This window comes from Syngnathoides biaculeatus, chromosome 3 (assembly GCF_019802595.1).
Source record: "Syngnathoides biaculeatus isolate LvHL_M chromosome 3, ASM1980259v1, whole genome shotgun sequence".
Classification (NCBI taxonomy): Eukaryota; Metazoa; Chordata; class Actinopteri; order Syngnathiformes; family Syngnathidae; genus Syngnathoides; species Syngnathoides biaculeatus.
This window is the reverse complement of record NC_084642.1, coordinates 23,681,157-23,694,961: the sequence shown is the minus strand read 5'-3', so window position 1 is coordinate 23,694,961 and position 13,805 is coordinate 23,681,157. Positions and strand designations below refer to the sequence as shown.

Below are 13,805 nucleotides of genomic sequence, written 5' to 3'. Positions count from 1 at the left end.
TAATGCCTGGTAATTTGTATATTTTTTTAATTCTGTTGCAAATACGTAGTTAGTATTGTATCTTTTTCATTTATTTATTTATTATGAGTCTGTTGTTTAAAATAAAAAGGGGGATTATATGTTTGTGGACTGGAAAACATGAATACAATATCAAATCTGTGTGTACGTGTGTTTGTGTTCTCTCTGTGTCACACTCTGCCAGCTTTAATTATCACGCTGCAAAATTGTTGAGTGAGATTAATTTCAGTGTAAATAAAAATAAAGAGGGTGACAAAGAGAGGCCAAAGAAGAAGGGGAATGCAAATTGCCAGGGAAAATCCCTCCACTGTGTGTCAAGACCACAAACAAAATGTACAAAACATCGGGAAAATGTTTCTAATTGTGACAAGAGAGAAAAAACAAACTTTTAAAATATATCTGTATAGGTAAGTAACGGTCTCCAAATGTGTTCTCTATTCCGTTTCTGCAGTGTGATGCAAGAGTTTGAGTTTGCAAGTATCAGAGTAAAACAAACTAAGCTCCTGAGAGAAACGGATTTACTGTAATGTAATGATTACAGAAAAACTGCACACCAGAACTATATACCTTCACAAAGGTTATCCGTAATAGTCATCTCAGTCGGGACGATTCACCCACACTTCCACGAGCTCACACGTGAACACTCATGCACACATAGAGTCCTTCCTATCTCGTCTTATTTTTAGCTGTTCTCCAGTCCTGACCTACATCACTGCATGAATAAAGCAGCAGAGATATGACAATGAGCAGGACAGGAAAGGGAAGAAACAGACACACCCTGCTAAGTTAAAGAAAAAAAAAAAAAAAAAAGGGAAAATTCCCTCCTGTGAAATGACAGATCCATTTCTGTCGGCAGGCCACAAATTGAGGGAGCAGGCATTGGACAGGATAGAGTAGTTTGCAATGGCAAAGACCAGTAAGCCTTATCAGACTTACCATCATATAGCAGTGGACCTAAAAAGGCTCTCATATTTGAATACTTGAGGTCATGGAACAAGCAAATAGTAGTTGCTTCACAGTCATGAAGTTCTGAGTTTGATTCTTGACTCAGGTCTTCCTGTGCTTTCACGTGAGTTCACTTGCTTCGTTTCCATGTTCTAGAAACATCCACGGCAAGTTACCATATTTTCCGCACTATAAGGCGCACTGCATTATAAGGCGCACCTTCAATGCGCCTTCTATTTGAAAACTTTTTTCATATATAAGAGGCACTGCATTATAAGGTGCATAGAATAGATGGTACAGTAGAGTCTGGGGTTACGTTATGCATCCATTAGATGGAGCTGCACTAAAGGCTCAATATTGATCCATATACAAGGTGCACTGGATTATCAGGCGCACCATCGAGTTTGAGAAAATAAAAGGCTTTTAGGTGCACCTTATAGTGCGGAAAATACGGTACTTGAAGACTATTAATTGTCCATAATAGTGAATGATTTATTTTGGTTTGTTTATACTGTATTTGCCCTGCAATTGACTGACAACCAGTCTAAATTGTACAGCACTCCCCCCCACCCCCCACTTGATGTGGAGGGTTCTAAAAAAAAAAAAGAAAGAAAGAAAGAAATTAACTAAACTGCTTTCAGGTCAGAGTAGAAGGTACTGTAAACTCAAGAGTTGACTTGTGATTGACTATCCAGAGCATTGAAATAGCTTTCATACTTTTTGTCGCAGCTTTATGCCTCCTCTCATGAAATAGCCAACCTATCATATTGATATTATACACTACAAGAATGGGCATGGCTGGAATTTATGAAGTACTCAAGATAATTCTGTGGTTCCATAATTCAGCATCTTATTTCATGTTATGTACTGTGTGTGCGTGTGTGTGTGTTCTGGCATGTGTGCCTTTGTGTGTGTATCAAACTAATTTTAGTTGCATAGTTAGTATGAACTCGTGAATTTTCAAGATAGTAGTGTAGGTGTATAATAAGTCAACAACTTGATAAATGCTGAATATGAACCCAGGGCATTGTGTATTTAACTCATACTTTTTAAAAAAAGGTAAATTGACTTCAGATGACAAAGTACAACAAAAATAGTGCTTGAGCTTGATTCCTGAAAACGTCACAAGTAGTGGTTGTGAGACTTATCGTTGGTGTTGTGTGAAAGTTGTACAGTGAGCTAAATCAACTTTGTTCATAAGTTGACTTGGAAGTTTTACTGACTTTTTAAACTACTGTCTGATTTATATGTTCCCAGATATTGATGAATGTACAACCCAGATGCATTACTGTCAGTCCAACACAGTCTGTGTCAACTTGCCTGGGAACCATCGCTGTGACTGTTTGCCAGGCTTCACCCGAGTGGATGAATACTCCTGCACTGGTATGTCTGTTTGGGGATAGATCTCATGACTCACTCTTGTTTTAAGATCGACATTTATTGTATGAGTTAAGTTTCCAGCCATTTCGTACATACCCTATGAGGTCTGTCTGAGAAACTTTCAAACTCCACAACATTCTGGTCCAAACCTGGTAACTCTCTAACACTCTCTAACACAAAGGCTGGTACACCCCATACCCAGAAAAGACACCTGGCATATGTGATCAAGTGCAGAGGAGAATTCACAGATATATGCAGTACATTTCGGAATCCAAGCAACCACTGAGCTGGTCACAACACTTTCGCGTCAAGTCCTCAGGTCAATCAAAACTCATCTGTGTACCTGCACCTCAAAGAGTAAAGACACTCTTTTTCATCAATCCATTCTCTGAACCATTTATTTGGCTGGGGCCATGCTGGAGCCTATTCCAGCTGACTCTGGACGAGAGGCAAGCTACACACTGAACTGGTCGTCAACCATTCGTTCTCACATTTACAGCTACGGGCAATTAAGAGTTGTCAGTTAATCTACCATACATGTTTTTGGGATGTGGGAGGAGACCGGACTACCCAGAGAAAACCCATTCAAGCACAGAGAAAACATGCAAACTCCACAGAGGTGGGGCCTGGATTTGAACCCCAGTCCTCAGAATTTTGAGGCAGTTGTGCCAAACCAAAAACTAGAAATAAAACATGAGTGGGGACAAAGAAAGAGCACAGATAGACAATGGCATGGGCATGGACAGAAAGACTTACGAGAACAAACAATGGACTGACCACAACTGAAAGAAACCAGGGAGCTAAATACAGACAGATTGGATTATTGTACCTTCTTCCAGCTAATGGATGAGGATTTGATTGTTTTGCCCATCATCATATTTCACTGGCGTTGATAGATGCACACCATAATATTTGTAATTAGTCAATTATAATTTCCACACATATTTAGTAAAACTGGAAATTGAAACTCTCCAATTGAAACTCTGGTGCCATGGCACCCTGGTTGGGAATCACTGCCCTCTGGTTTCTTCCCATAACCCCAAAAAACTTGTGAGGTAGTAAAGACTCTTAATTGACCCCTCTGGAGAAATTGCGCAATCCGCGTCACTGACACATCAGAGGCCACAGATCTGCATAAACCACGCCCCTTTTTTGGACCCGCAGTTTTCTCAGACAACGCTGGATGGTCCAGTATGGCTTCTGTTGGTGTTTTATCGCGTATTTGGGTTCTTTAACAATAGATATGGTTAAGAGGTGTAGTCACGGACTTTGTAACAGTGACGACAGGTATCCTGAAAGGCTAGTTGGTGGAGTTCAATTCGTACTTTTTCCAAAACTGAAGACCCAGTACGAAAAATGTCTTTGATGGATCAAACTTTGTGGAAGACCGCATCATCAACTGAATCCATGTAAAATCAACCGGAACAGAAGACCAAGTACGAAAAATGTCTTTGATGTATAAAACTTTGTGGAAGACCGCATGATCAACTGAATCCATCAACTGGAACAGATATGTTTGCACGGAGGTAAGTCCTATATTTGATTTTCTATACATGTCTCATATAAATGAATTAGCAGTTCTTTGCTTGCATAATATAGCTACGTGTGAATGATTGACACACTTGATCTGTGTTGAGCGATATTTTGCGATGATCTGACTGCACAAACGTGTCCCTTTGTTCGCGGCTACGGTAAACCGGACTGTGTTAGCACGAAGGTATGCCCTATATTTTATTTTCAATACATGTCTCATATAAATGAATTAGCAGTTCTTCGCTTGCATAATATAGCTACGTGTGAATGATTGTCACACTTGATCTGTGTTGAGCAATATTTTGCGATGATCTGATTGCACAAACGTGTCTCTTTGTTGGCGGCTAGTGAGCTAAGCTAAACCGGACTAGCGAGTCCTAAAAGCCTTCGACGTGCACCGAGACACCAAGACTGAAAGAAGGATGTTTGAGGACACTAAAGTAGTGATTGTCGTACTCGGTCGGGACTTACGTAGGTTCGGCACTAATTCAAGAATAATTATTGAGGGGAGCGCGTGACGTTACACAAAGAAAACGAGAGAAACAACTCGTAAATCAAGCCTCGCCTTCTTTTCCTTCATACGGTGGTTCACAAACAGCTATACAGATACATATACAGATTCTGCACACAAGTGTGATATGTAACACGAAAATAGGAAACTGTCAATGACAAATTCGACTTTGGGTTATAATATATTATATTATGTGTCTTCTTGGTCTTCCTCTGACTCTGGAAAGATCTTGCGCTAATATCAATGGTTTCTCCGTCGATATGCATGTAAATACCATTGAAATACCGCTCGCTGAAATACTTGAAGCCCTGCTGTCTGCTTTTCAACAATATTTCACTGTTAGCTAAGAATGCGAGTGAGAAATCAGCCGGTAAATCGGACAGTTTCGCTCTATTCTTTTCTTGCTCCGCCGATATTTTTGCTAATTGTTTGTCTGACGTCAGCGCACGTGGCGTGACGTCACTTCAGGAGGCGTGGTTAAGTGCCCTGTACGGAGGGGGCAATTGTTCTGCGGTGTGAATGGGAGAGTGAATGATTGTTTGTTTCTAAGTATCTTTTGATTGGCTGCTGAGCAGTTCAGTGGCAATCTCCCTCTTGCAATTGGGCCAAAATACTGTAGCTGGGTTAGGCTCCACAACGCCCTTATGTGTTACAGAAAGTGGATGCATGTAGAAGTTTTTAAGTAGCTCTATTACATGTATTTCATTGTGTGTGTGTGTGTGGTGTGTGTGTGTGTGGTGTGTGTGTGTGTGTGTGTGTGTGTGTGTGTGTGTACATGCAGCTCTCACAGCTACATAGAAAATTCTTTGTGTTTCATGTAATTTACCTTAGTATCAAAACCTCCACAGTTTCTTCCTTTGAGGTAAAAAATGTCATTGGACTTTCTCTCTTCCTATTCCTCATTCTTTTATCATCCGCCCCGCTGAAGTGCCTGTCCTTTGTGCTGACAGCGCTCTGTAAACAATAGGAAGCTGCAGTAATTGTGGTTCCACTTGATTTCACCTCTATGGAAGCAGGCAAGCAGCTGATTGGAAACAGGAAATCAACACAGGGTCAGGAGATGTGAGGTTCTGACCCTTGCTTGTCAAAATGCCACAAATGTGTAGTCACACACAGATTTATATACAAATCTCAATTCCAATGAAGTTGGTAAAGTGTGGGAAAAAAAACAAACACAGAATACAATGATTTTGAAATTTCTAATTTCAATCAATAAAATGCATTACAGCCAGCGGTGTCTCTCAATGTTTTTGATACATGGCTTATGCATCATATGGTACTGTTTTAATTTGGTTTTGTAGATGTTGTGATGAACTGTCAACTGTGTTCCTGAGCCTACGTGGTTCTATAATTTCCACAATGATTCTGGTTTCTCATGCAATGGTGCCTGATTGATCACAGGTCACGGGCATTCAAAATTTGGTGTTTGTCCTTGTTGCTTATGAGTTCTCCAGATTCTCAGAATCTTTCGATGCTATGATGGACCTGAGATGACATGCAATTTTGTGTTGAGAAAGGTTATTCTTATAATGTTGGATTATTTGCTCATGGAGTCGTTCCCATGGTGGCTTATTGCCAACTGAGCCTTTTGGGGAGTTTTTATTTTTATTTTTTTTGGAGGGGGGCATTCTTCAATTTCCCTCGTCTTTTGTTGCCCCTGTCTAAGCATTAAGCAGACATCGAATTCAAATTGAGGGAATACCTTCAGAAAAACATTAATCTTCATCTGTTTGAACATTAAATATTGTGTCTTAGCATATATGTTGAAAATGATTTGCAAATCCTATTTTTTTGTTGTGAATTTGTATTGTATACAGTGTTGCAACTTTATTGGAAATAGGGGCTGTATCATTTTGTCTCTGGAAGAAGAATTACGTCATTATTAGATTATGCAGTGAGGCAGGTCAATTGCAAAAAACAAAAACAATTGTCAGCTCTGTAGGAACTGTTCATCTGGAGTTTATATGAACATTGACAGTATGTCCCAACCTATCTAGTTTAGAATAATCTTTTAACATCATATAAGGAGAAGCAAAATCTTCTGTTTTTATATTAATTGGTTACCAAGCTTCCAAATGTTATGGGACATTCATATTTTGTTACAGAAATCACTGTACAGTATGTGGACTCGTTACAGCCATAGCACTGATGGTTCCGGATATTGAAGAAAAAAAAAAAAAATCCGAGATTGCCGGTACATTAAACAGTTGCTTGGTGCACAGCCCATCAGCTGCCAACTTGTCAAGGTGAAGGTTCTGTTTGTGTCCAGTGTCACCGCATTGTAAGTCACTGATCCTCGCCTCCATCTTAAGGACATTTCTTACCATGCGTTTTACAAAATCTAACATTACAAGCAGTTGCAAAACAGCTAAATAAAGGATTTGGAGAAACAATATACTGTACTTGTTTCACAGGTCTTGCTGGACCTGCGTTTTGGCAGAGAGTAACCAACTTTGAGCAATGAAATAACAGGCAATTAACATGTGGTTCAAGATATATGGTACATTTGTATATTAGTCGTTCATACAGAACATCACATCTGAACTGGAAATGGAGTAGTTGTCACTGAACTTTAGAATGTTGGCAGGTTAAAAGCATTATTATTATTATTATTATTAATATTATTAATAATAAAATTATTTAATATAACCCTTATTAGTCCCACAATGGGTAATTTAGCATTCTTTCAACAACTCTTACATGCATACAAGAAATACTTTGCACAAAATAGAAGCCAAAACTACTGTCAATAAATAAGCTGTCCGATTCAGTCTTTTAGCATTTTGTTTGTTTTGCAAAATACTGTAGACTGCCGTTAATTTTTGTTTCTTTTAACAAGGTTTTAAAATAGAATTAGCAAAATATGAATTAATCCATAGATATAGATATTATTATTATTATTATTATTATTACAGAATGCCAAAACCTCACATACTGTACTTGGAGAATGATTTAGGCTGCAACAGCATCCACCATTACAAGGTTTATGTGAAACTATATTTGGTTCGAAATTGTGATCATGACGGTTGCACAAAATTTTGAAAATGTGGAAATTCAGAAAAATGTGGATAAAATGTTCTGGAAGTGATTTTTTTTTTTTTTTTTTTTTTTTTTTTTGTAGGTTGGAAGTTTTGGATTAAAAACAATAAACCACTAAAAAAAAGTCTTCTTGACATTGATGAGTAGGGGTAAAAGTGTGCTGATTGACTTCATTCAGTCTATTGACTCAGTTTATGAAATAAAATAAACTGACAGCTCTTGTGATGTGCTAATGTGAAACCTGATGATTTAAATGAGTTTAAATGTGGACAACATTTAAGGCATCATTTCACAGAGAATTTGGATTGAGTTTGACTTTTGTGAGTTTTATAACATTGCTGTACTACACTATTCTGGCATTCTGTAATGAAGGGAGTACATTTTAAAATATACCACACCTTCTGTACAGATTTAGACATTCATATATACGCATTGTTACTTCCCCGAAAGCTGGCTCATTAATGTGATATTTCACCTGCATCATGCATTTATTTATTCATTGATTTCTGTATTTATTTATTTTTTAATGAGCAAAGCACCATTCCCTTCCAAAATAACCCTGTAAAAAGAGTTACACTGTCAAGGTAACATTATTTGATTGAATTAACCCATGCAGCACATTTAATTTACTGTTTAGTTTTTAATACCATATCTTTCAAATAATGATTAGTATTTCCTTTTTTGGGGTAGCGTGGTGGTTAGATCGTTGGCCTCAAAGTTCTGAGGACCGGAGTTCATATCCTGGCCGTGCCCTGTGTGGAATTTGCAAGTTCTTCCCGTGCGTGCGTGGGTTTTCTCCGGGGACTCCGGTTCCTCCCATATCCCCAAAACATGCAACATTAATTGGACAACTTAAATTGCCCCTAGGTGTGATTCTGAGTGCGACTGTTGTCTGTCTACATGTGGCCTGCAGTTGGTTGGGAACCAGTTCAGGGTGTACCCTGGGTCCTCTCCCAGGAGATAGTTTGCATTCTCGTGACCCTTGTGAGGATAAGGAGCTCAGAAATTGGATACATGGATTTACCCTTTTATGCAATTTACACTACAAGCCAATTGGCAAAAGTAGGAATAATGAATGGTGTTTACTGTTTTATCATTCAGCGGAGATCGAATCTAAGCGATTTCCCCTGTGGAAGGTCATAATGATCCCTGACTTCATGTGTTGGTGGATAATAGTTATGTGCCATCTGTGATTGTGGAAATTGTCCAGCTCCCACAGTGCTCTGCATCTTATGATTGGTTTTAGAACAGTTGTTTTCTGCATTATGTAGATGTTGAGGCTTAAAGTTACAGATATTATGAAACTATGAGAACAGGCTGGTTCTTTGCATTATTACATGTATTCATTTTTAAACTGCGCTGTAATGAGTTTACAAAAGAAATTTTCAGATGTACAAAAATGACGTATATTGTTAATTATATTTGATTATGGATCTTGTATTCATTGATGAAATACACAGTGAAGAAAAGTATTTTATCACCCTGCTACATTTTCTCACTTAGAACTCATGAAGGGGTCTGAAATTTTCATCGTAGGATCTAAAAAGAAAAATCCAGAAAGCACAATGTATGTTTTATTTGTGTGCTACAGCTGCAAATAAGTATTTGAACACCACCTGTCTAACAATATGAATTCTGACCCACAAAGACCTGTTAGTCCACCTTTAAAAGTCCACCTCCAGTCCATGTACTATCCTGAATCAGATGCACCTGTGTCAGGTCATTAGCTGCATAAAGACACCTGTCCACCCTATACAATCAGTAAGACTCAAACTTGTAACATGGCCAAGACCAAACAGATGTTTAAAGACACCAGAGACAAAATTGTACAACTCCACACGGCTGGAAAGGGCTACGGAGAAATTGCCAAGCAGCTTGGTGAAAAAAGGTCCACTGTTGGAGCAATCATTAGAAATTGGAAGAAGCTAAACATGACAGTCAATCTCAATCGGAGTGGAGCCCCATGCAAGGTATCACCTCGTGGGGTCTCAATAGAAGAAAGGTGAGGAATCAGCCTAGGACACCACGACTTGGTCAATGACCTGAAAAGAGGTGCGACCACCGTTTCCAAGGTGTTGGTAATACACTAAAACGTCATGGTTTGAAATCATGCATGCCACGGAAGATTCCCCTGCTTAAACCAGGACATGTCAAGGCCCATTTCAAGTTTGCCAATAACCATTTGGATGATAGAGAGGAATCATGGCAGAAGGTTTTGTGGTCAGATGAAACCAAAGTTGAACTTTTTGGTCATAATTCCACTGACCTTGTTTGGAGGAAGACGAATGATGAGTTCCATCCCAAGAACACCATCCCTACTGTGAAGCATGGGGGTGGTAGTATTTGCTTCAATGCCATCGACCAGGTCATCCAAACAGCGACCTGGTCTGTCGCGCCCGACCACAGCGTCTCAAAATCTATGACGTCTCCCCTTTGTAAACGGACATAGACCAATTCGTCGGTACCCACGGACAGCTAGATGACTAACAATACAAGCGCCGACTTACTGAACTCCACACATCGACCGTAACCAAAACCAGGCTGACCTACAAGCCTAACGTCGTTCTTGGGGGCTACCCACCTCCAATTCACGACGACGAATGGTCTCTGCCTCGGGAAGCATGCTCCATCCTCGCCCTACTGCGCTCGGGCTTCTATCGCCTGCTGAACAGCTACAAACACCGCGTCGACGACACAGTTGCCGACGTCTGCCCGGACTGTGGGACCGGGCCACACGACACACAGCACCTGTTCAACTGCCCGGTGCCTCCTACAACGCTCACGGGAGAAGATCTATGGCGGCGACCGACCGAGGCGGCTGCTTTCCTACAGCTATAACGCTTTCACACGATTGTTTATGTTGACGCAGCAACACTGTCACGTTGGCTATCACAACAACAAAATGGGGGTGGTAGCATCATGCTTTAGGGGTGTTTTTCTGCACATGGGAAAGGACGACTGCACTGTATTAAGGAGAGGATGACCGCGGCCATGTATTGTGAGATTTTGAGGAAAACATCTTCCCTTCAGTCAGAGCATTGAAGATGAGTCATGGCTGGGTCTTTCGACATGACAATGACCCGAATCACACAGCCAGGAAAACCAAGGACTGGCTCCATAAGAAGCGTATCAAGGTTCTGGCGTGGCCTAGCAAGTCTCCAGACCTTAACCCAATAGAAAACCTTTGGAGGGAGCTGAAACTCCATGTTTCTCAGCAAAAGCCCAGAAACCTGTCTGATCGAGAGAAGGTCTGTGTGGAGGTGTGGGCCAAAATCCCTCCTTCAGTGTGTGCAAACCTGGTGAACAATCATAGGAAACGTTTGACCTCTGTAATTTCAAACAAAGTCTACTGTACCAAATATTAAGATCGGTTTTCTCAGGTTTTCAAATGCTTATTTGCATCTGTATCACAAAAATAAATCATGAAAAAAAACATATATTGTGATTTCTGGATTTTTCTTTTTCGATTCTCTCTCTCACAGTGGACATGCACCTATGATGGAAATTTCAGACCACTGCATGATTTCTAAGTGGGAGAACTTGCAATATAGCAGGGTGTTCAAATACTTATTTTCTTCACTGTATGCTGACTTTTTTTATAGTAGAAATCTTCTCAGAAATATGTGCATCAAATATTCTACATGTACAATATATTGGGTGTTTTATATGATAATCCTTGAACTGTAATGGTCTTAGTTTTTCTAATGCTATCTAGAACACAAATGGTGACTTTTTCCAAGTCAGCTGTGAGCTTACTGCTCTTACAGTGTACTGGAAGCTGTACTCGACGTGACCAATGCAGTACACCAGACACATGATTTATGCATTGACAATCGTTAGTATCATTTCCAAACCCAGATGTCCGGCTGCCATTGTACTAACACTGACCTGTGAGAGCCCACGGGCATCCATCTAAATGAGAACAGAGTAGACTTATTTTAGAGCTCGTGGACGTGACGTCACAGTTTGCACGGCGCCCTCTTGCCGGTCAAACCTCGCTGCTCTGGACTGCGGGAGCCGTTGAACCAGAGCAGATTTTTCAAATTGCCCGAGACCTGTTGTGGTGTTGGTTTTCACAAGAGTCAGAGATATTCAAAGAGATCATTCTATGGAATACCAGCTGAAAAGACCAGAAAATGTCAATGGATTTCGGCAATTAAACATGATGGATGGTGCCCAACCAAAATACTCACACGCCTGTGTAGCTTCATTTCAGGTCAGAATTATTCTTCTCAATCTGAAATTACCAAGAAGTGTTTATAATGCCAAGTTGGCTCATTTGAGAACAATACGTATTTTAAAAAAAGAAAAGGCATCTGTCGCAACAGAGTGGTTAACGTGTGACCACAATTGCTTCTGTGTACATTCCGTGGAGACGACTCCGTCCTCTTTTTTTTTTTTTTTCTCAATATAGTTAATGAATGCAAGTTTGTGTAAAACCATGGGTCATTAATTTAAATATTGGTATTTGTGTTGAACACCAGCTGAAAAGATGGATGGATTTCGCCAAAGGTTCACGTGTGGCCAAATACACTTCCGCGTTCACGAGCCGTCTCCCCGTCACTATGTCGGATTTATTCCTGATTGGGAACAGATCCACCAACGAAGTATCTGTATGCTTTCAAACATTTCTGTGTAAATCTCGACGACTTACTTACCAGATCCATGTGTATATCCAGTTGTCCAAGACAAGCGGAAGCGAATTAACAGTCCAATTTCTTATCAGTGAAAACATCCACTTTGGCATTAAATATAGGTACTCTATGCCAAGTGTCTCTCATTTTTCTACTTACCTTCATTCATTATCACTTTCTAAATGTTTTACGTATCAGACAAAATTCTGGATATCATGCTATAAGACGTATTTTCGTTTCGTCTCAACAGAATTAACTTGCAACAGTGCTTTGTTTGACCAGCAATATGGCAAGTCATGTGATTTTGGTGACGTAGGTGCACGGACTCTATGCTGTATGTTTATACCCGGGCTGCAAACGATGCAGACAATTCAATGTTCAGTTTAGTTTGATACTTTGGTGGTGCTCAGAAAATGGATGAACGGATGAATGGATGGTCCAATAGTTTTGATACAAAAAGAGAAATACGCGTGCCTTCTTAAGATGTAGTTAAATGAAATTACCAACATTTGTTAAAACTCAAGAGTACAGTTTTTAATCAAATGAAATGTATCTGGTGCATCTGTACGTGCCTCATTTTCCCTGTGCACACTTCAAAATTAGAACCACAAAAAAAAAATACTTTGAAGGTAGAACAACATAAAAGAAAAATAGTACCTCGTAAAAAATTAAAAAAAAATGCATCTGATAAATCTCATGCCTTTTGTGGTTCACTTTTAACTGCAGGGTACATATTTAAAATAAATAGCTCACTAAATATGTTTTAAAGTATAATCGTCAATGTTCATGCTGTAGACTCCTTGCAGCACTGCCAGCCAAGACTCCGGAAACAGCAGCACGTTTGGTCCTATAAATGAAATCCGGTTCTTAATTCATTGGGATCCATCGAGCCATCTATCCATTTGCTTAGCCACTTATGCTCACAAGGGCCGCGGGAGTGCTGGAAACTATCCCAGCTGTCAACGGGCAGGATGCTGGGTACACCCAGAACTGGTTGCCAGCCAATTGCAGGGCACATAGAGACAAACAGCCGCACTCACAATCACCTCTTGGGGCAATTTAGGGTGTCCAATTAATGTTGCATGTTTTTGGGATGTGAGAGGAAACCAGAGGGCCTGGAGAAAACCCACGCAGGCACTGGGAGAACATGCAAACTCCACACAGGGAGGTTTGGGATTGAACCCGGGTCCTCAGAACTGTGAGGCCAATGCTTTCCAGCGGCTCCACCGTAAAATAATTAATAAAAATGACAACAGCCCACCACTTAAAGCTAGTATATAACCGGTCCAACTCTTCCAGATATCTGTATCCAGATGCAGGTCACAAGAACAGTCAGTGGGTCGGCCTTCGTCAGTGTTGACCATACTCGAAGGATTTCCAGTTGTAAAATCAACGTTCAACATTTACTGTGGTTCTTATTTTATTCCAAAGTATGGTGGGAAGCGGCATTACAATGCTTGACTGGCTAGAGTGTGTGCCTCACAGTTCTGAACCCTGTGGTTCATCTCCCAGCATCGGCTCTCTAGAATTTGTATATTTTCACTGTGCCTGCGTGGGTTTTCTCCATTAACTCCGGTTTGCTCCCACATCCCAAAAATATGCACTGTAAGCTAATTGAAGCCTCTAATTTTCTCGTAGCACTCCCACGGCCCTTGTGAGGATAAGCGGCTCAGAAAATGGATCGCTAGTAGAATGGAAAGAAAGAAAAATCCCTCAAAATAAACCACAGTATAATTTGTCATGAT

At 40.2% G+C, this 13,805-nt stretch overlaps 1 protein-coding gene across 2 annotated transcripts in view; it reads left to right on the top strand.

Moving 5' to 3' along the window:
* The window catches only part of LOC133498273 (protein kinase C-binding protein NELL1-like), a 216,065-nt gene that overhangs the window by 148,042 nt on the left and 54,218 nt on the right, over nucleotides 1-13,805 (top strand). For both annotated transcript variants that reach the window (XM_061814900.1, XM_061814901.1), the window contains one exon: nucleotides 2,221-2,346. In XM_061814900.1, the coding sequence (XP_061670884.1) occupies nucleotides 2,221-2,346 (126 nt within the window). The remainder of the gene's footprint in view (nucleotides 1-2,220; nucleotides 2,347-13,805) is intronic.